The sequence below is a fragment of the Dichotomopilus funicola genome (assembly GCF_033296635.1).
Source record: "Dichotomopilus funicola strain CBS 141.50 unplaced genomic scaffold C8A04scaffold_70, whole genome shotgun sequence".
Taxonomy (NCBI): Eukaryota; Fungi; Ascomycota; class Sordariomycetes; order Sordariales; family Chaetomiaceae; genus Dichotomopilus; species Dichotomopilus funicola.
In genome coordinates this window covers 91,032-111,959 of record NW_026944091.1, presented here as the reverse complement: position 1 = coordinate 111,959, position 20,928 = coordinate 91,032, and the positions used below count along the sequence as shown (strand labels likewise).

General features: G+C 55.5%; 9 protein-coding genes across 9 annotated transcripts; 3 read left to right on the top strand and 6 right to left on the bottom strand.

Moving 5' to 3' along the window:
* Nucleotides 1-540: 540 nt before the first annotated feature.
* On the bottom strand, nucleotides 541-3,351 carry C8A04DRAFT_31674 (uncharacterized protein; the record flags this gene model as incomplete). The annotated part of the gene is made up of 4 exons (XM_062781832.1): nucleotides 541-645; nucleotides 698-805; nucleotides 861-2,639; nucleotides 2,728-3,351. 4 exons carry the CDS (start codon nucleotides 3,349-3,351, stop codon nucleotides 541-543), a joined length of 2,616 nt encoding a protein of 871 aa, XP_062634174.1.
* A 1,169-nt stretch (nucleotides 3,352-4,520) lies between these two features.
* On the top strand, nucleotides 4,521-5,876 carry C8A04DRAFT_39624 (phosphoesterase family-domain-containing protein; the record flags this gene model as incomplete). Its single annotated transcript, XM_062784655.1, has 3 exons — nucleotides 4,521-4,643; nucleotides 4,764-5,077; nucleotides 5,147-5,876. 3 exons carry the CDS (start codon nucleotides 4,521-4,523, stop codon nucleotides 5,874-5,876), a joined length of 1,167 nt encoding a protein of 388 aa, XP_062634173.1.
* Nucleotides 5,877-6,475: 599 nt separating this feature from the next.
* Nucleotides 6,476-7,495, top strand: C8A04DRAFT_31672 (uncharacterized protein; the record flags this gene model as incomplete). The annotated part of the gene is made up of 1 exon (XM_062781831.1): nucleotides 6,476-7,495. One exon carries the CDS (start codon nucleotides 6,476-6,478, stop codon nucleotides 7,493-7,495), a length of 1,020 nt encoding a protein of 339 aa, XP_062634172.1.
* A 220-nt stretch (nucleotides 7,496-7,715) lies between these two features.
* C8A04DRAFT_39623 (RmlC-like cupin domain-containing protein) lies at nucleotides 7,716-8,876 on the bottom strand (the record flags this gene model as incomplete). Its single annotated transcript, XM_062784654.1, has 1 exon — nucleotides 7,716-8,876. The coding sequence occupies one exon, from the start codon at nucleotides 8,874-8,876 to the stop codon at nucleotides 7,716-7,718; it is 1,161 nt and encodes a 386-aa protein (XP_062634171.1).
* A 996-nt stretch (nucleotides 8,877-9,872) lies between these two features.
* Nucleotides 9,873-10,608, bottom strand: C8A04DRAFT_31670 (uncharacterized protein; the record flags this gene model as incomplete). Its single annotated transcript, XM_062781830.1, has 2 exons — nucleotides 9,873-10,460; nucleotides 10,552-10,608. The coding sequence occupies 2 exons, from the start codon at nucleotides 10,606-10,608 to the stop codon at nucleotides 9,873-9,875; spliced, it is 645 nt and encodes a 214-aa protein (XP_062634170.1).
* Nucleotides 10,609-13,362: 2,754 nt separating this feature from the next.
* C8A04DRAFT_14623 (uncharacterized protein) lies at nucleotides 13,363-15,177 on the bottom strand (the record flags this gene model as incomplete). The annotated part of the gene is made up of 2 exons (XM_062778170.1): nucleotides 13,363-13,566; nucleotides 13,642-15,177. The coding sequence occupies 2 exons, from the start codon at nucleotides 15,175-15,177 to the stop codon at nucleotides 13,363-13,365; spliced, it is 1,740 nt and encodes a 579-aa protein (XP_062634169.1).
* Nucleotides 15,178-15,738: 561 nt separating this feature from the next.
* On the bottom strand, nucleotides 15,739-16,491 carry C8A04DRAFT_31668 (ubiquitin-related domain-containing protein; the record flags this gene model as incomplete). The annotated part of the gene is made up of 1 exon (XM_062781829.1): nucleotides 15,739-16,491. The coding sequence occupies one exon, from the start codon at nucleotides 16,489-16,491 to the stop codon at nucleotides 15,739-15,741; it is 753 nt and encodes a 250-aa protein (XP_062634168.1).
* Nucleotides 16,492-16,959: 468 nt separating this feature from the next.
* C8A04DRAFT_31667 (uncharacterized protein) lies at nucleotides 16,960-18,990 on the bottom strand (the record flags this gene model as incomplete). The annotated part of the gene is made up of 3 exons (XM_062781828.1): nucleotides 16,960-18,652; nucleotides 18,742-18,831; nucleotides 18,956-18,990. 3 exons carry the CDS (start codon nucleotides 18,988-18,990, stop codon nucleotides 16,960-16,962), a joined length of 1,818 nt encoding a protein of 605 aa, XP_062634167.1.
* A 406-nt stretch (nucleotides 18,991-19,396) lies between these two features.
* On the top strand, nucleotides 19,397-20,684 carry C8A04DRAFT_14641 (vacuolar ATP synthase; the record flags this gene model as incomplete). Its single annotated transcript, XM_062778177.1, has 4 exons — nucleotides 19,397-19,428; nucleotides 19,494-19,582; nucleotides 19,643-20,535; nucleotides 20,601-20,684. The coding sequence occupies 4 exons, from the start codon at nucleotides 19,397-19,399 to the stop codon at nucleotides 20,682-20,684; spliced, it is 1,098 nt and encodes a 365-aa protein (XP_062634166.1).
* Between the last annotated feature and the right edge of the window lie 244 nt (nucleotides 20,685-20,928).

Below are 20,928 nucleotides of genomic sequence, written 5' to 3'. Positions count from 1 at the left end.
AGGTCTATATTAAGCTTTTCTTGTAGATGTATCTAGCCCGGAGAGAATCGGGACACTACCTAGTTTTACAACCGGATACTTTTCGTGGGTTCACGAACACACCACAGAAGACATCGTTAGAGTGAACTGTGAGATGAAACATCTCACTGCGTCGTGTTTGAGAAGGAACCGACTTCCTCCGAACACCTACAATAGCTAATGGGCGGCGTGACAGATTTAGAATCATGCCCGGAATCATGAGAAGGCATGTCCAACACACCTTAACCAATTCACATGTTCTCTCTCTTCCGTTTCAATTCCTTTTTTTTCATTTCCTTTCTCATTATCTTTCTCTCCTTTTATTCCAAGCCATACAAACATAGGCCGAGTGAGGATGGGTATAATTAACTCTTTGTACATAACATAACATATCTTTTTACGCCCGCTTTCCCGCTTTCCTGCTTAACCAAGCGCCATAAGCAGCGAACCATATCGACATCAATCGCCATTACTCCTAACCTGTTATCCCTTCCCCCATTTTATGATAAAATGTCGTTTGGACTACGACATCATAGCATCCCAATCAAACGTCCCACTCCCCCAAAGCTCATTCAAGTTGAACCCCAGCGTCTCAAGGTTGTAAAAGTCTGCGTTTAGAGGCGGCATCTGGTGTGATTGTCAGTACAAGTAATCACATCACGGACGGGTGTCAAGTTACCTGTGGTATGGCGTTCTGGTCCGCCGTGTTGGGAAGCCACCATGGAGTACCGGGGACCTCGATCTGGCCGCCCTGCTGCGAGGACGACGGCGCAAAGGGGGTGACGGACTGGGGTGTATTAGCGATTGACGCATCTTCTTTTGAATCCGGAGAGGGTACTCACCTTTGACCGGATAAACGCTTCTGCCGACGACGGCGGTACACCCGCAGCATACGCCCCCATCCCCGTCGCAAACGGCGTGCCGGGGATGACCCGTCCTTGGTCCCCCGGCCCTCCTGCTCCGCTCCCAGCGCCAGCAGCTGTACCTCCCGGTCCTGCGTTTGCGTTCGCACTCCCGCTTGCACTCGCAGCCGGGTTCGACGAACTTGGCGCCGTACCACAACACGGTCCCGGAGCACCTGGATTGCCCCCCGCAGAACTCTGCTGACTCCCCATCGGCGGATCCTGCCCAGCCAGTAACTTCCAATGCAAATGGACGAACCGCTCCGCGCTCGCCGCCTTCGCAGCCTCGGGGGTCTTGGTCCCCAGATGCGCTTCGAGCAGCCCGAACGCGGCACACATGATGCTGTACCCCCACGGCTCGTTGTTCCCGCAGCGGAGGATGCGGTCTTCCTTCATGGCGAGGCAGCGCTCGAGCAGCTGCAGGGTGTGCTGGGAGTTGATCATGATCATGTTGGTGCTGCCGCGCGGCTGCAGCATGGTGACACTGCTGAGGTTGATGGCGAGCGTCAGGCTGTCTTCGCGCAGGAAGTTGAGGGTGCGGATCCCCTGCTGGGCGAGCCGGTCGTTGAGGAGGACCATGTCGCGCGCCGCGTTGTAATAGATGATTTCCGAGTATTGGTACTTGGAGTTGGCCTTGCGCAGGCGGAGGAACGGCTGGTGAAGCGGGATGATGTACTGCCGGAGTTGGATGTGCAGGAGGGTGTAGGCGAGCAGGGGCTTCTTGAGCACCGTGTCCTGGGAGGAAGCCGAAGAGTCGCCCACGTCCCAGGAGGGGAGGGAGTCGATCTCCTGGTTGATCTCGTTGGTGTAGCGGATCACGCGGTCGTAGTCGAGGTCTTCTGGCGGTCCCGTCAACACCCGGCTGAGTTCTAGGCGGAGTGGCAGACTATGGCGGCTGATGTGTTGGTAGGACGAAAAGGTGTACTCGGTTGAGGGGCGAGACGGGGGAAGCTCCTTGACGTCTTCGTCGAACTCGTCGTCGTCAATATTACGGGGTGGGTTGACGTCGTAGTGCAATGAACAGAGAATCGAGGGCAGGCCGTGGTCGAACGACGCCTGGAGATCGTAGCTCTGGATGGTAGCCCAGATGCGCCGCCGCATCTCCTGGTTGAACGGCGAGATCTTGTCGCACATATGGCTGGGTTCACGGTGCAGGCCGACCGAGACGGCGTCCTGCGTCATCGACCCGGCGTTGCGCCAGAACCGCTTCTTCTTCATGGTGTTGACCCGCTTGGCCAGGTAGATGAGGCAGGCGATCTGGTAGTGGATCAGACGGCGGTGCTTTTGGCTCTGCTGTTCTTGCCACTCGTCGACGGCCTCGACCCAGCGGAGAGCGTTGGCGTGCGAGTGAGAAACCATCTTCTCGAACTTGTGCGGCAGCTGGGCTGCCAGACAGCTCGAGATGCCCATGATAGCCAGGACGAGCGCCGTGAAGGCCGCGTTGCGCGTCTCAGACGGGAGCCAGAACTTGGCGTAGTCCCTTCGGAAGCTGGGGATGTGGACGATGCGGTGAACTTGCTCAAATTGGTCCAGGTAGATCTTGACCAGGTGATCCGTCTCCTCTTTGGGCGGGAGCAAAGACTCCAGGGACAGGTCCGGCTCACGGAACCTGCGTTCCCGGTCCTCGGCGCCTTTGCGACGGTCCTTGGTCCGGTGGATGTGGAGGGGCCGGAGCCATTCCTCCGAGGTCTCTTTCATAAAGGGACATAGCCCGGTGAGCTAGAGACAAATGTTAGTGGGGCCGGGGATCTTCAATGATAGTAGTTACTGTACGTAGGTACAAGGGAGACCGGCGGGAATAACTCACTTCTTGAAAGGCCAGGAATGCACTGTGTGGGCCAAAATAACGAGTCTTGAACTCCTTACCCCGAAAGAAGCGGAGCTCCTCCCGGTCGGCACCGGTCTGCTGGGTCTGCAGAAAGGGTGGGATTTCAATCTCCGCCTCCGGTTCGGCGTCCGACTTGGGATGGTCCGGGGGCGACCGGTCCTGGACGGTGCTGCCATCGAGCGACACTTGCTTCACCAGCAGGTTCTTCAGCTGAGCGACCTCGAGCTCGAGTCGGCGGATGCGATCCGACTCGCGGACATCTTTACGGAAGTAAGGGGACTCCCCGCCGGTGCTCGGAAGAGAAAGCCGGGAGTCGATCCCGGCCAGCGCGGTCGGCGGCAGGCCGAGCTTGTTCGGCGGGGCTAGGCCGGGCCGGGTCTCATACTCGCAGCGCTCGGGTGTGCCAGACTGCAGGCAGCGCGAGCAGGGAAACTCGCGGTCGCACGACAGCTTCCGGCGCCGGCATTCGAGGCATGACAGACGCACGCGCTGGCGCTTGCGCGGAGGCGGCCGGCCGTCCTTGTCGTCGTGTTGGTCGTCGAGGGTGTCCAGATGCGAATCCGACCCCGTGGGACTCTCGCTGCGCTCACTCGGCTCCGACATTGTCTCAGCGGAGCTATCGGGCTGGGCGTCGGGACTAACAAACACGCCACATGCGTGTGGTGTATGTGTAGTGTGGCAAGCAAGGGCCAAGGTATGAAGCGCGCGAGCGTATATTTTAGTAGGTGAGACGAAAGTTGGGGTCCAGCGGGGCCCAAGAGCCGGAGCCAAGGGATTATATCAATCGATCAGATAAAAAAAAATCCGTTGCCGGCGGCAGATGTACAAAGTACCTCACAGAAAACAAGCAATGAGAAAGCCTGTTCACGTGGAAAGCTGGTGTCATCCAAGTGTTTGAGACGGTTGGCCGATGACTCTTCCTCCCAGCAACAGGACGTAGCAGCACCTTACCATCGGGCGTCGCAAGTCGATGACAAATGAATCGTCAGGAATATAAACCTGGAGAGACGACGACCTACCCGCCGGTCTTCGGATTGTCCCAGCGGTTATCCCAGGAGTCAAGGCATCCGTCGAACATCCTGTAAAATTCTGGTCGTGGGTTTTTCTGTGTCATGACTTGGTCGGAGCTCCGAGCAATGGCCGAGGATCCTGGACACGCTGGGGGTAAGAGAGTCTGGCTAAATCCGACATCGCCGAGGTAGGAGCGAGCTTCTGCGCCGAATGCTTCGAAGTTGGCTCATTTTTCCTCTCTTAAGAATTGAAAGAGGAAAAAAAGGCATGTAAGTCCAAGACGATGGAGATTTGAGAAAAATTGACACTTTTGAGTCGGACTCAGGTCACTCAAGGCAAGTGCATCAAGAGGGGCAGTTGTCAGTGCGTCGGTGTCTAACCCTAACCCTGAATCTCAAGTCGAAGTTGGAAGTTGCTGTCTTTGTTTGTCCCGATATCTCACATGTAGTTTTCAGGTATCGAGGTAGATGAATTAACTCTTCGCTGGCAGAAACTGGAATCGACATGTGTTCCGGTTCCACAAGGTCTGATTCTACACCGGATTCTCGATCTTTTGCTTCAACAAAAGATGCGCGGTTCCCCAATAAAATCCCGATCAGCGCTTCTGCAATGACAGGGTCCAAGTAGCCCCGCGGGCGTCACACAGGACAGCAATGCACCCTGTTCGCTGCAGCTTGGCATCTCAACGTCGGACTCCCATTCATCCCATCATCCCCTTCGACGACGGCCTCGACCACGGGATGCCATGAACGGACGACATCATGCAGCGTCTTGTGATCGGCCTCCTGGGATGGGCCTGCATTGCCCTTGGGCTTGTGTCTGCGCAGGGCGTGGTGCCGGGCAAGGTGTTTGACCGTTTTATCACCATTTGGCTGGAGAATCGGGTATGTCCATTGATGAATTGTTGAGCCCTCAATAAACCCGAAGTCGTAGAGCTACCTCAATTCGTTCCATTCCATCACGTTTCTTTCGTTTGCAATTCCCGCTAATCTTACAACACCCAGGACTATGCCGACGTCTCAATCGACAACAGCATCGCCGACCTGAAAAGGCACGGCATCCTACTGACCCGGTACTACGCCCAAACCCACCCGAGCCAGCCAAACTACCTCGCCGCCATCGCCGGCGAGTATTTTGGCCTGAACCACGACGACTGGGTCCGCCTACCCGAAAATGTCACGACCCTCGTCGACCTGCTAGAGGACAAGGGCATATCATGGGCCGGCTTCTTCGAGGACATACCTAGCCCGGGCTACATGGGCAATCATAGTGATGGATCGACGGGGACCGACGGATGGGACTATGTCAGGAAACACAAGTATGTGCCAGTGGTTTGGGAGTAGTGGTCAGTGGATGGATGAGCGGACCAGTGCTAACCTTTGCGCAGTCCCTTCGTGACCTACGACAGCATCACCAACAACGGCGAGCGTCTGCTCCGGCTCGACTCCTTCAACGTTTTCCAGCGCGCATTCGCCGCCAAGGAGGTACCGCAATACGTCTTCATGACGCCCAACATGATGAACGACGGCCACAACACCACCCTCGACTTCGCAACGAAATGGTCGCACAAGTTCCTCCAGCCGCTGCTCGCCGACAAAGCCTTCGACGAACGCACCCTGATCGCGCTCACCTACGACGAGTCCGAGTCCTACGACAAGCCGAACCACATCGTCACCCTGCTCCTCGGCAGCGCCATCCCCCCGGCCCTCAAGGGCACCAAGGACAACACCCTCTACACCCACTACAGCATGCTGTCGACGCTGCAGGCGAACTGGGGGCTGCACAACCTCGGCCGGTATGACGTCGGCGCGAACGTATTCAAGTTTGTTGCGGACCGCGTGGGGTACACAGGCAACAAGGACCCGGAGAATCTTTTGGCCATCAACAATTCGGTCTCATACCCGGGCTTGCTGAACGACGACCCATCGGTGCGACTGCCCATCCCGGCGCCGAACCTGAAATTGGTCGGTGCTGGGGGACTGGGCATCCTGCCGGCTATTGCGGCGACGTGGAGTAAGGACGAGACGCGGCAGACACCGTATGACGGTAGTGGGAGAGTGTGTGATGGGGAACGGAACCCGCCGATATACAACAAGGTCGCGGGCGGTCCACCATGAAGGGTTTTGGATAGTAATTGGAAAGTTGTTCGTTCTCGCTGCCATTCGGGGTCATACCCTCATGCGTCTCATGCGTCATCGTGCGTGTACGTTATGTGTGCATGTACCTCACAAGAGTGTCGACAGGTACCGTCCAAACCGTCAAAGGGCTTCCGGCAGACGACCACTTTCCCAGTGTGGCTTGTCTCTCAAAAGGTTCAGTATCAAATCGGCCAGATTTGAGATTCTGCTGCATAATCTGACACAACTGGTCCAGGCGTTCGCATGTCTTTCATATCTTGATACCCGCGAACCTTACATTTTCATTCTCGGCGAACTTGACAAGCCTTTTCCAACCAGTTCCATCAAAAGACTCGGGCTTCTCGCATTTCTCTACCCACAGCCACCATCGATTAGGTTTCCAGCAGGTGTAATCAGCCAACATGAAGTCCATCCACCCCAGATGTATAAATCAATGTGCCTCTTCCCACCATTACCCGTTCATAGTCTCGACTATACCACATCCAATTTCTCACTTACCCCATTCCTTAATCTCAAGTTGATCACGCGCCCAGCCTCAACCACAGGAAACAGGAATACAACCCCGTCTACAAACCTCCATGCCACGCCCAACAACAGCCTACCTCCTCTCACCCCTACTCCCCATCCCCGGCACACACGAAATCACCCTCAACCGCCAAATGTGTCTCGGCACCCGGTCTCTCCTCCATCCCCGGTCCAACCCAGTCACCATGATCAAAGCCCAGACCCAGGACCAGACCCAGACCCCCTTCACGCCCCTACCCCCTCCGTCTCTCGGCCTCGGTCTCGGTCTCGGTATGCGTCGTCCACCGTCACCATCACCGGGGTCTGCAGCCCGTCCGTGGGCGTGGATCGGCGATGGGTGGGCGTATGAAATGGATGCGTTCAAGATTGCGGATGATGATGGGGATGAGGAGTATGAGAGGGGGGAAAAGGAGCGGAGTGAGAAGGAGAAGAAGGAGATGACTAGCAAAGAGACACGCTCAACCATGGGACCCAACACCAACACCAAAGACACCAACCCCAACAACCACCCCGTCCCAGACACCCCCTCCTCTCCGCCCCGTAAACGCAAACGCAACATCTTCCGCCGCCTCTTCGGCCGTCACCACCACCCCCCCGGCTGCTCCCCCTCTGACCCCCAACGCACCCACAACCGCGCCCGCTGGGGCAAATACATCGCCCTCCTCAGCGCCGAACAAGCCGCCGCCGACCGCGAAGGCCCCTCCGACATCGAGATGACGACGCTAGAGGGGGTTGAGAGACGACGGGCGGGGACGATTCCCGCTGAGAAGAGGTTGGGGAAGGGGTGTGGGTTGAGTTTGGAGAGGGGTGAGAGGGTTGGTGAGTCGAGTTTTGAGAGGTTTGAGAGGTGTGGTGGGATGGGGGGGAATGATGAGGAGGATTGGAGGGAACCTGGGATTTTAATTGTGCAGCCGGAGAAGGAGGTTGACGAGGGGATTGCGAGAAGGGAGGGGTTGTGGATGAAGGCGAGTCCGAGGAGGAGGGTGGTTGTTGTTGAGGGGGGAAAGGTTGGTGAGGAGAAGTTGGCGGAGATTGTGAAGAGGGAGAGGACGGTAGGGAGGGAGGTTGTTTAGGGGGCTGAAGGGGTGTTGTGTGATGTTGGAGGATGATGAGACGCGGGAACGTGTAGGATAGATTGTGTAGGATAGAACTCAGATTGATAATAAAGATTGATTGTTCTTCAACTCATTTTACTAATACCAAGGTACGCCTCAAAATCACAGTGGCAGAAAGCCACACAGCAGAACAGGGAACAGCACGTACAGGTACAAAAAGAAATCATTGGTATCTAAACTAAATCCTCTTCCCAATCTCACTCTCCCATCCGGCCGCCCTCTCAAACCCATTCGAGTGCGTCTGGTAGTCCATAAACGCCTGATACACCTCCTCCTGGCTCGTCAACACAAACGGCCCATACTGCACAATCTTCTGATCCAACGGCGTGCCCGCGACCAACACAAACCGCGCACTCCTCTCCGCCCCCTTATCCACCGCCGCATACACCGCCTGGCCCTCACCCTCAAACACCGCGTTATGGAACTGCCCCACAGGCCTCTGGTTCCCTTCCTCCCCAATCAACACCTCCCCCTCCAGCACATACGCAAACGCATTCCACCCCTCCGGCAGCGGCTGCACAATCTTGCCGCCAGGCTGGATCTCGATATCCAACAACCACACGGGTGTGTACGCCAGATCCCTTACCGAGTCCACCCCCTGACTCTGGCCGCTAATAACCTTGATCTTCACCTTCCCCTCATCCGCCTCCGCAATGGGGATCTCCTCCGCGCGCAGATCGCGATACCGCGGCTCACACGCCTTCAACTTCTTGGGCAAATCCACCCACAACTGCAACCCGACATTCGGCTTCCCATCCTCACCATGCACCGGCATCTCGGCATGGACAATCCCGCGGCCGGCCGTCATGAACTGCAGGTCGCCGGCACCCAAACGGCCGCGGTTGCCCGCAAAGTCCTCGTGGTCGATGGCGCCGTCGATCAGGTAGGTGATGGTTTCCTGGCCGCGGTGGGGGTGGTCGGGAAAGCCGCCGGCGGAGGAGGTGAAGTGGTCGAGCATGAGGAAGGGGGAGAAGTTGCGGAGTTTGGCGTTGCCGATGGAGCGGCGGACGCGCGCGCCGGCACCTTCGGCTTGCTCGACGGCCAGGAAGGTTTGCCGGATGAGCCGGGGGATGAGCCGGGCGGTGGTGGTGGTGGTGGCGGGCATGATGTTTTCTGGGATGATGTTTGTGTCCGTGTTTGTGTTGGTGTTTATGTTGGTGTTTATGTTGGCGTTTGTCGTTGTTCTCGTTGTAGTAGTCGTCAAGATTTTTTCAAGTACCGAGTTCGTAGCACTCGTCAAAAGAGAAAGATCTTCTTTCGTCAAGAGCAGCGCCAAAATAGAGAATATTCCCACAGCAACTGATAAAACAATGGTGATGTTTCTCAAAAAGGTCTTCATCGAATTGGCCGGACAGGATCGCACCTTATATACCCAAAAAAAAAAAAAAAACCAAAAGACTCAAGCAAAAGCGAACCAACCTATCCCTCGCCTCGATGCAGGATACTTCCTGTACTTGTATTTCTAACCGACGACAAAGAGCCACCCCCCCGCTTTCTAAACCATCACCAACCCGCCTTGCCCGCCCGGTTGTTTCGGCTTCCCGAAACTTCCTTGACTAAGGCTCAGCTAAGGAGGGCTTGCCGAGAGGATTTTGGGTGGGCTAGGAGGGGCAACTAGCCACTCAGCGAACGTGAAATGCTGACATAAGGGCCTGTCATGGATTGGAAAATGTGGGGCACTGATGACGGACGCCCAGACCCGCTGATTCATGCTTGGTTGATCGCGATTGAAAGCTGGGGTGTGTTCTTGGCGCTTCACGCATCCTCTGTCAATCTTTGCGATAGTTGACTTCGTACGGATACAGTACAGTATACTCGCACAGCTTCATTGCTAACAAAAAAACTTCAAAGAGATTAGGAGACTGGAAATTCTTCCGCACCAGAGTTCTTATCTTTCACTTTCACCTTCTAATCACCTCTCCTTCACCGCTTTACTTGCGACATCACACAACCCCCCTTAGCACCCACGCATTCCGAGAACATACAATTCGTAACCAGATTAACTCCATTCTCCGATTTTGAGATTTTGAGCTCTCAATTACCATACAAAATGATACCCCCCACTGAAGCCGCCGTTTACCACCAATAGTCTATCCCTGTTTTTGCCTGACCAGACAAAAGAATAAGTAAAGAAAATTAATCCTCCAGAGGGCAGCATCATAACACTAGAACCCCACGAATTGTGAAAAAGGAGGACAGGACTTCCGTCGTCCTGCCTCCCCGCTGATGTACACCAGCTAACCACCTGCCAAGCCCGGCTTCATCCACCCTTCCCTCTCTTGAGGAACGAACCCGCGCTCCAACCCTCAGAAACTCTCAAGTTCCTCCCACGGGTTCAAACGCTTACCTCCTTAGGGTCAGCCCCATCCCTCGGGCCATTAACCACAACAGCCGGGCCAGCCGGACCAGCCTCAGCATCCCCATTCTGACGCTTAACCGCCTCCTCCAGCTGGTCCACAAGCCCCTGGATCGACTTAATCACCCGGAACGACTCGCCCAACCTCAGCGCCTCACGCACCACATAAATGCCCCCCTCCAGGGACACCACCACCGCCGTCTTCGCGGCCGCCTTGCCGCTGGCAATGGTATGGTTCCCACCAGTACGCTGGTACGCGCCCTGATAGACCTCCGAGACGTGCTTGACCGGCGCGAGCGCCGCGTCGCGGGCGTCTTGGTAGAGCTCTGGAGAGGACTTCTTGACGACGGGGTACTTCTCTTCTACTTTGGCGAGCGTCTGCACGCCGAAGTCGTCGGCGCGCTTTGCGTAGGGAGCTACGTATGCCAGCGGCTTGCTGAAGAGGTTGAGCACGGGTGCGCCGACATATTGGTAGGCGGAGCTGGTTAGTTGGATTGAGACCTTGCCGACTGGGTGGCTGCTGAAGACCCGCACGCTGTCTTGCACGGCGGGGATGGTGAGGAGGTGCTGTGGTGTGGTGTTGTATGTTAGTATGGTGGTGGCTGATAAGGGTAGGGGAGGATAGATAAGATGTAATCCGTATGGGGACGAAACGTACGCGGAGGGTGTTGGACTCGGGCTGGTCGCCGTTGAGCACAGTCTTGGGTTCGGCCATGGCTTAGTTGTTGGATCTGGTGTGACGTTGTGTTAGTGGGAGTTTGTGCGCAGCTTGTAAAACGGGGCCGAGATAAGTGTTCTGCGGACGGAGAGCAGAGAAGACCGTGTGCGAGTGGGGGGAGCAAACGGGAGGGTGCTGTAAGTACCTGGTTGGATTGTAGAGAGCTGGGAAGCTGAAGCTTAGGCAGGGCTGTGATTGTGTGGGATAGCGGATTGAGAGTGTAGCTCCAAGATGGATGGTTGCTTTGCAAAAGCTCAACCAAAAAAGGAACAAGAAGGAGGAGGGGGAGGATGGTGTGCGAGATGACGAAGCAGCGGCGGGATTGTCCTTTAAGGGAGAAACCACTGCTCAAGCTCCCCGGGCCGTTGCAAAGACCCAGCAAGAGCAACGCCACACCTCGCCATGCCGGATTCCTTCATGTGCTTTTCTCTCTCCCTTGCTCTTTTTTTTTTCACTCCATACTAGCGCCCGTCTCGCCTCCCCCGATTTCCTGTCAAATGCCATGAGAACCAACCAGGGCCCCTTGAACCCCCCCTGTGCTGCCGTTACTTTTATCGCCATGCGAAGCTCTTGCTGCGCATGCTGCGTTCGCAGGTGGGGTGCGTCACTCAACGGGCAGCCACTCATAACGGTCGCTTCGCCCCTGCAGCTCTCAGTGTGCAGGGCTTATCTCGTTCTTTCTTTTTGACATGTGAATGGAAATCATGCTCCAGAGTGTACCTACCCCCACTGTGATCCATGCCCTTTCCCTCCGATTCAAACTTTCCGACTTTACCTCCCGGCATTTTGGTTCTTTTGAGATCCCCATGCAGGTTTACGAACTCGAATTCTCCAATCGAATCGAAGCAGAAATATATAGTATATTGATTATTGCGCCGGCTTGTGCATGAACGAACCGCCTTCCTTTGTTCTAGCCCTCGAGGTGGTGGCCTCATGTCACACTCGCCCAAGGCGCGGTGCCCGGACACTCCTCCGGCCGTCTGACCGGTCCAAGTCAAAATAACTAGGTGCCAGAGATGGAAACTCGGCCGTTTTATTCTCTCAGATATGCCAAGGCACGGTGGCATCACCATGAGCACAGATGAGGAGGTTCCGCATAACGGTGGGGTTGCTGCTGCAGCTGCAGCCAAAACGGTTGTTATCACTTGTCAATCTTTAGGAGCCGCTTTTTAGATGGACCGGCATTCTGGACCGCCCTCTGGCGCCATTATCCGAGGAGATGTTATCACCAATGGCATCCTTGATGCACATGCCCGGGCACTGTATCCGGCAGAGCCCGTTATCGGTCATGAGTCTGAGCGGGCATGCGCAGGAGGGAAACAGCCCCCCTCTTCCTCGAGAAGCTTCCGTCTCTTTGTTCTTCTCTCGTCTTCATTGACTTCTTCGCAGAGGGCCTATCGAACTCCCAAGAAAAGACAGCTGAATGTTTGCTGCGGCACCACCCCACTCACGGATGTCGTTTCCGTTATGCCCCGCTTTTGATGTGACCCCTCGTAACAGGGCTCACCCTCGAGACTTTCACATGTCAGAGGACGATCCATTGATTCGCCTGATACGCGCAAGAACGATCGAGTTTTTCGTGTGATTGGGAGAGAAAATTTCCTCCACAAAGGATATTAAAGCTGGATTGGCATTGACTAACCACATGCGATTGAGAATTGCCCCCGTTAGTGTATGCTGTCGTCATGGAAAAGAAAACGTTCCATGTGAATGAATCTTGGGAGTACAACCGGGGACCACTCCAACCACCAAACACCAAGCGCAAAGAGATCCACGAACCCACGCATCAGTAGGTAGCGGAACCAGCGGTCTCCTTCCGGGTTTTCCACCCACGCCAAGGCACCTTCACCTTCGGCCCGATGTCAACAAGTGGACATTTCCATTACCATCTGTCCCCGTTTCCTCCATTCGAACCATCCAGCCCAAGCAGCCCGAGCCGAACATTTGGCACGACTCGAGACTTGGCAAACATCATTGACACTGACATGTGGATGTGGACTCGAATCACATTATATTAGCCCAACGGGAGGTGGAGTTTTATTTCTCTCGGCTGGAAACCACCGAAGCAAGCGAAGCTAACACACCGGGCTGCCGAGACTGGGCAATAATTTGACTAAAATAAACAGCGTTTCGCTTGGGTTTGCGCTGAAATAAAGTTTGCCACTGCATCCGTGGTTTTCCGTAGACAGCCACACCACAGCATTTGAGGAAAATTCAACAAACCCAGCTTCTGTTTGTTTAACCACTTGATCAAACAGCCTCGGTTCTCATTGAGGGTCTGTGGTGAACGCCACTTTGGCGTTCAGGCCGTGCAGACTTTTTTTAGGTGCCTCAAGGGGCTCGGGGATTACACAGATATCAGAAGTATTTTAGCTTTCTGTGGCGCCATGTGAACTATTGAGCATACCGTACCCTGAACCCGAATGTGAAGGATGAAACCTTGATTTATTTTGGAGCGGAAATGATAAGACACCTCGAACCGAGTAATTCCCAACTCAGTGGTTGGCAAGCGGGAGAAGCGAAGCGAAGAGTCTCGCCGAAGTTAGACAGCAGTGGGCATACCATATAGCGTCAAAATGTTCTTGTATGTCCTTTGGGCGGATCGACGTGATATTGCCAGGCTTAGCCGATTATCTCGAAACCTAACTTAACATTACATATTGCATCAGACATCCCACACGCCCCACGGTATCCTTCAATACCACAGACCAGATCATCTTGCTCTCACAAATCACACTTCAACACCCCCCCTCAATCCGACTCATCCGACGACCCATAATCCACCAGCCCCCGCGCTCTCTCCATCCCACCCTCCTCCTTCACCTCCCCATCCTCCTGCTCCTCCTCTTCCCGACCAAACGTCATACTACTCCGGTCCGCCTCACTCCCCAAGGCAAAAACACTTCCTCCACCATATCCAACCTCCCTCCCCAGCGTCATGCTGCTCCGGTCCGCCTCACTCCCCAAGGAAAAACTACCTCCTCCGCCATATCCAACTTCTTTCGCCAGCATAATATTTCGACTTCTCACATCCCAATCCACATCCATCATCGGCGGTAGAACCGGGCCCCCCTCGGTCAGCACTGCGTCCGCGTTCCCCACTCCAGTCTCTTCATCATCATCATCGTCGCTGCCGATTTCGCCTTCTTCAGCGTCGGATTGATCCTCGTCACGCGGTACTTGTGGCCTTCCACCATCATTAGGCTTGAACCGTTTCCCACCCCTCCCATAACCCATTCCGCCGCCACGCGAAGAGCCGCCGCGCCTGCTGCCCTCGAACCGCGATTCAAACGTCCGCTTCTTGCTATTGTCACCGCGCCCGGTAGACATCCTGTTGCCCTCCTCTTCTAGCATTGTATTTCCAACCCGCGGCGCCCTTCTCTCGGTTGAACCAACGGTATATCCCGCTGGCACACCCCAGCCGTGAGGGACGGCTATGATGGTAGGGAACTCGATGATGGTGCGACCGGTGAGTGCGCTGGTGAGAGTTTCGGTTGAAGCGAGGGGTATGACTTTCTTTGTTCTTGACTTTGCGGGCGCGGAGTCGTTGCTGGTGTGGGCACTGAGCATGTAGAATTCCCATCGCACGAGGGTTTCCTCCAACGTTGTGTCGGCGTGTGGGAGGGTGGTCGTTTGGGTCCACGCGCTGGTATGGGGGTATTGGGTTGTGTAGGGCGCCGCAGGCCATGTGCCGGTCCAAGGGTCTTGCGTGGAGGGCCGGGGCTTGGATTCAGTGCTGCTCTTGTTGGGAGGGTTGAGTTTGCGCTTCTTTGAGCTGGGCGGCGCGCCGTCGTCGGCTTCGATTTCGGCTTCGGCGTCGTGCCCGTTTTCCGCGGCGGTTTGAGTACGGGTTTGTCGGTCGAGCTGGCCGCGGTGCCAATCTAAGGTGGAAGCGAGCCCGGAGTGAAGAGGTTTGCCTTCGAGGGTTTTGTGGAGGATGCGAAGGGGGTCTTGGTCGTTTGGTGGCGCAATCGCCAGACCCAACTCGGATACGTGATAGACTAGCCATTCAACTTGCCAATTGATGGATTGTGTGCGGCGATTCCATGCCGTTGCGTTCTCCTTTTGCCGTGCCATACCCTTGGGCATCGTGGTGGCCTCGATGTCGAGGAACCGGAGCCGTCGACGGACATGCTTGTCGAAGCCATCGATGAATGTTAACCCCTCCTGGGGCTTGCCATGCTTCTTGTAGGATTGATGTTGAACGGGAACATGATGCAGCTCATCGCGGTGCCACACCTTCTGAAAAACCTTCTCTTCGTTTTGCGGTCGCAGCTCTTTCTCACTAAGCAGCCGGCGGGCTTCAACGATGTCCTTTTCGGCTCGTTCGCGGGCGCGCTCGATGGATGTGAGGAAGTTGTAATCGTGGTCAACCCCGGACGCGGTCTTCAATTGCTTCAGGGGCATAAATGCGCGCGGGTTGCGTTGACCATCGCAGTCGGCGCGTGCCTTGTGTTTCTGAATACAGGGCACCGAGCAAGTGCGCGCGCTGCACCGCGGACATCTGTATTTCGGCGGCTGGGCGTGGCAGATACTGCAAAGGGTGCTGAGAACTGTTCCGGACATTTTGAGAAAATAATGATAGTTGGCCCGGGCTCAGTTCGTGAGTTGGCAGTTCCGTCAAATTGACTTCCCGCTGGCTCTGGCCCATGTTCTGAGGAAGTTCAAAGCATTTCTGGGGAAGCGGACGGCTGATAAGCCAACTTTTTGGTCTCCGATCGCCTTATCGGCAACTGGCCAATCGGAGCACTTGCCGTCGCTTGGGTTCCTCGAGCTTCCTGCTCAAAGCTGCTCTGGCTTGAGTCTGGTCATTTTTTCAAGATAAAAGAATAGGAAATAATTAGCAAACGAACGATCCCGGCAACCGGGATTACTGGTTGGATTTGGCAGGTGTCGTGCTCACGGGGTTCGATATATCGCAATGGTCCACACTTGCTTTGGCGGGCCTCATTGCCTTGCTAAAGGGTGCCGTTACTGTGGCATATTCTGTCTACGGATCCGTCGACGACGACGAAATGATGGGGAGAAAAAGTATGATGCCCGTAACGCCATAAAATACACAAGAGCGGCCAAGCCAATCCATATTCTTCTCCTACCCCTACCAAAATAGCTTTCCATACCATCTCCTTAATCCCCAGTATCAACCTCCAAATCCAACTGCACCCCATTCGAAACGCCATAGTCCCCCAACGAAATCATATCCTTAAACGGCCTCTCCCCCTGCCTCTTGAGCATAATCTCGTGCGGCTCCCGTCCCACGCGCATCGCCACCATAATCTTGAACTGCCCCACCGTGTCGCTAGGAAACGCCGGGATCTGTGCCTTGGTCCCGAGCCGATCGTTGACCGTGACCAAAATCATTTCCTCGCCGCCTGTGCTCGCTACCGGCGGTGGCCTTTGCGGCGGACCGCCGGCGCCGCCGCTGGTGGTGGTGGTTGAGGGGGTCGGTTTGTCCTTTTTCGGTTTCTTGTCACCTCGAGGGGAGCGTTCCCGGTCGCGGTCACGGTCACGTCGCTGGCTGTACGGAGACTTCTCTCGTTCCCTCTCCTTGTCTCTCTCCCGATCCCTTCGCCCATCCCTATCCCTGTCTCGATCACTGCGACGGTATCGGTCTTCCCCGTCTCTATCCCGACTCCGTTCTCGTCTCGGCGGTGACCGGTCGCGGTTCCCGCCCCGGTCTCTGTTTCCGTAGTCACGATCGCGGTCACGGTCACGATCTCGCCTGGGAGAGCGATCGCGATACCCGCGCTGGAGACGATCGTCGTCGCGTCTGTCGTCTGTTTCGGTCGAGCGTTTCTCCTTCCATTTGAAGCCGCCACCAGCTTTTTGTCGTCGTGGCGGTGACCGCGACCGCGATCGTCTGCGTGGAGAGGCTGGCATGATGTGTCGTCGAAATGGCGGTGTTTCGGGGGGAAGAAGCAGCGAGGGAAGTTGGCTGCAGCAGTTTGGCAAAAGGCAAGTCGACGGAATTTTAGTGGGGCAATGGCAGGGAAACGGGACGAAAGCTTAGCCACATGTATCAACAAGAATCACGGATCAAATTGAGCGCAGCGGGAACAGCAAAGCGAATTAAATAGATGGAATTCAAATTTTAATCGAAGGTACGCCGTCCAGCTTAGGGATCGGCCCATCGAAGAGCTGGTGTTGCAGCATCACAACCAGCTTCCGTCCTTCCCTTGATCCCGCACCAGCTAGGGTGAGGCATGCAATCAGACAACTAACCCGCCCAAAACGCCGTTCTCTGACCCATCCAAACGCCAAAAATCGCCAACCGGGACTCCAGAAGGTGTATCATACAGAGAAGCATGCAAAAGAGATGATGAATCCATCGGAAAAGAGGGCGACCGCCTACTCTTTGCTCGACTTCTTCTTCTTCTTCTTCGGCTTGTCCTCCTTGACTGGGGTCTCCTGCTCGGCGTCATGCTTGCGCTTGGAGCTCTTGGGCTTCACTGGCGTTTCGACGTCGGCATCCTCGTCGGCGGCCTTGGCGTCCTTCTTGCTAAGAACCTCGACTGACCCATCGGCATTGACCTTGATCTGGCCCTTCTCGAACTTACGCGCAAACTTGGACACGGAGATGCCAATCTCCTTCGCCAGACGCTCGTAGTCCTTCTCGGTAATCTCGACGGGCGCGGGCGCTTCGGCATCCTTGGACTTCTTGGACTTCTTGTCCTTCTTCTCCTTTTTGTCCTTCTTATCCTTCTTGTCCTTTTTGCTGGGGGCTTCCTCCATTTCCTCGTCAGAGTCCTCCCCAACATCGAGCTCGGCCATTTCCTCGTCGACCTCCTCGATGAGAGGCCGCTTAGGAGCCTCCGCATCAGCAGCAAGGCCGTCGGCATCGATGTTGTACTTGCGAGCCTCCTTGATATCCCACTTGGAGGGAGCACCTAATGCCATACCGTTGGGGTCAACGTTGACGCCCTTCGATAGTGGCTTGCCTTCCAACAACCGCAGGTTGTTCTCAAGCTTGGCCCTAGAGCGGATACCAAGGTTGGCGCGGGTCTCGTCATCCGCGTCATCCTCAAACTCGGCCAGAGCATCGGTGCGGACACCAAGAGCCACCTTGGAGGCGAGTTGACGGGCCATCTTGCCCTTGTTCGCGCCGGAGGCCTGGCCAACCAGCGAAGCATGGTAAATGAGACCGTACTTGGGGGTCGCGTGCTTCGTCTTGAGGGCACGGAAGAGAGCCTTCTCAGCACCAAGAATTTGGATGGTGGAACCGGGGTTCTTGGCGAGGCTGATAAGAGAACCGGCGTGCGCGATGAGACGGGCACCGACGAGCGCGCCAACGAGCTCCGTCATGTTGGGCGAAATGGCCTTCATGCGGTTCTCAAGGTACTCGGAAAGCTGTTTCCTGTACTCGGAGTAGCTGATGACCTGCTCGGCAAGCAGTTTGATGTTCTCGAGATCTTCCTCGGTGATTTCGGTACCCATGCTGATATCCGCGGCAGCCTTCACGGCAGTCTCAATCTCATGGGGCAAGATCTCTGAGAGGTCGGCATCGGTAGCATTAGAACGCATGCCGAGAGTGACAATGACCTTGGCGTACGAGAGGTTGTCCGGTAGGATCTTCGCCAGTTCCGGGAAGTGCCATCCGTACCACTCCTTCACACGCATAGCGTACGTGTTCAGCTCCTTGTCCAAATCATCAAGCAGAGACACAGCATGTACGATCATAACGTCCACCTTGTCTGGGGAGAACTTCAGCCTGTGGCGCGAGAGCGAGTGCGACAAGCCCAGAGCCATCTCCTGGAAGTTCTCTGGGAGCATGCCTGGGATGAGCTCGGGCAGATGCTGGCGAATGGCACGGAAAAGGTCGTTGGTCGATGAATCGGAGATGGGCTTGATGTTCAACTCGGGGAGCTTGACGATCGAGCTGCCGAGTTTGCTCTCAGCCACGGCCAGAGTGACCTTCTTCTCGTCTTTGAACTCATTGAGCAGACCGGCCAGCTTCGGCGTGACCTTGCCCTCAATGACACCAGCGATTTCCTCGAGCGCGGTCGCCGCGCTGTCAAACTTCGCAAACTCCTTGTATTTGATCCTGCGGAAGATCGTATTAATACACTGGTCCCGAAAAAATCGGTATTTCTATGTGCCAATTGGCAGTCGCGTGGGACATCATCAACTTACTCCTTGACGATCTTGTCAACGGTCGAAAGACGATCGGATAGATTGTCCGAGTCGAGCAGCTTTTTGTCGGCAGCCTTGAACAGACCGTAACTGTGATGGTGCATTAGAATCGTACATCAATTGGCAAGCACGACACCTCGATGCGAGCCGCGGCGCCCATGGAACCGCGCGAGAGGCGTTCCCCCAATCCTCCAATTGAGCCGGGAGCACTTACCCGGCACTGGTCTCGGCAAGAATAAAGAGAGGCATGGTGACGGAGTGTTGATGGGGTCACCGGCCGCACTTTCTGTTGTTGGTGGAAGTGTGGGAAAGCGGCAGACTGCGGCTGTGCTTGCACTTTTTCTGGAGGCTTCACGCAGAAAAAAAGTTCAAAGCGAACAGAACAATTTTTTACCACCGGTTTAGAGTTCTAGGTGGGGCGGAAATGGTCCAAGCTTCCTGGCTCCAAATGCAGCGGCAGGCAATTGCGCCAAGAACCTTACAGCGACCAAGTCCCCCAAGTCTTGGCGCCTCGGAGACTTGCGTATGCACGGTCCAGTCTGCCGGCCAACCAGCATGACCAGCCATCCAACGCCGCCCTGGGCCGCATCTTCAAGCTCCAACAGCGGCCGGTCAAAGTTGTCATCTCCAACTCTCAAGTGAACGACAGCGCAAGATGGAGGGTCTTCTATTTAACGTCAATAATGGGTAGGTTGAGTCCTAAATGGTGGGCATCATGATGGATTCCCTTGCTAACGTCGCCCGCTGCGCAGCTACATCGAGGGCATCGTCCGCGGTTACCGCAATGGACTGCTCACGGGTACCAACTACACCAACATGACACAATGCGAGACGATTGACGGTAAAACTTGGGTCTCTTCTTGTGTCGAGAATCTTTTGAAGTATGCTGACGTTGATGCAGACCTCAAACTCCAGCTCGGTCCCGCGTACGGCGACTTCCTCTCAACTCTTCCACCCAACCCCTCCACCTCCAGCCTCGCTTCTAAGACCACCGACAAGCTCGTCTCCGAGTTTCGCTATGTCCGCGCCAACGCCGTCGGCTCGCTCGCCAAGTTCATGGACTACGTTACCTACGGCTACATGATCGATAACGTGGCGCTGCTCATCACAGGCACCCTTCACGAACGCGACACGCGCGAGCTGCTGGATCGCTGCCATCCTTTGGGCTGGTTCGAGACGATGCCGGTCCTCTGTGTGGCGACAAATATCGAGGAGTTGTACAACAGCGTGTTGATCGAGACCCCGCTGGCACCGTACTTCAAGGGCAGCCTCAGCCATCAGGACCTGGACGAGCTCAACATCGAGATTGTGCGCAACACGCTCTACAAGAACTACCTCGAGGACTTCTACGAGTTTGTCAACTCCCACCCGGACATGGCCGGCACCCCGACAGCCGAGGTCATGTCAGAACTGCTTGAGTTTGAGGCCGACCGCCGTGCCATCAACATCACGCTCAACTCGTTCGGCACCGAGTTGTCCAAGGCCGACCGCAAGAAGTTGTACCCGAGTTTCGGTCTCCTGTACCCCGAGGGTACACTGATGTTGTCGCGGGCCGATGACTTTGAAGGCGTACGGTTGGCTGTTGAGGGCGTGTCCGACTATAAGTCCTTCTTCGAGGCAGCTGGGTTGGGTGGTGGTCCCGGTGGACCGGGCAACATGGCCGGCGGCTCTGGGTCCGAGAGCCGGAGTCTAGAAGACATGTTCTACCAGAAGGAGATGGAGATTGCAAAGAGCGCGTTTACGCGGCAATTTACGTTTGCAATTGTCTACGCCTGGGTCAAGTTGCGGGAACAGGTAAGTTCCTTAGTTATTATGGCTTCTGTTTTCGCATCTTTTGCCCACCTTCTAACTCTCCACAGGAAATCCGCAACATCACCTGGATTGCTGAGTGCATAGCACAGAACCAGAAAGAACGCATCGGCAACTACATCAGCGTCTTCTGATGCTGGTGAGGAGCACGAGCGACAGTCGTTATGTAGAGTCGTCTTTTCTGGGTACCCTGAGCATGCTTTGTTGTTTTGTTTTTCGGCGTCCGGCGAAGGTGAAGGACAAGCGGTGACTTGAGTTAACAAGATGCGAAATCTTTGCGCGCTCCCGTCAATTGTTGGTAATGTACTATACATAGATGAACTGACAACATCTTTGAGTATTCTTTTTTACACACGTCCATAGGCCCTCCCAACTCCC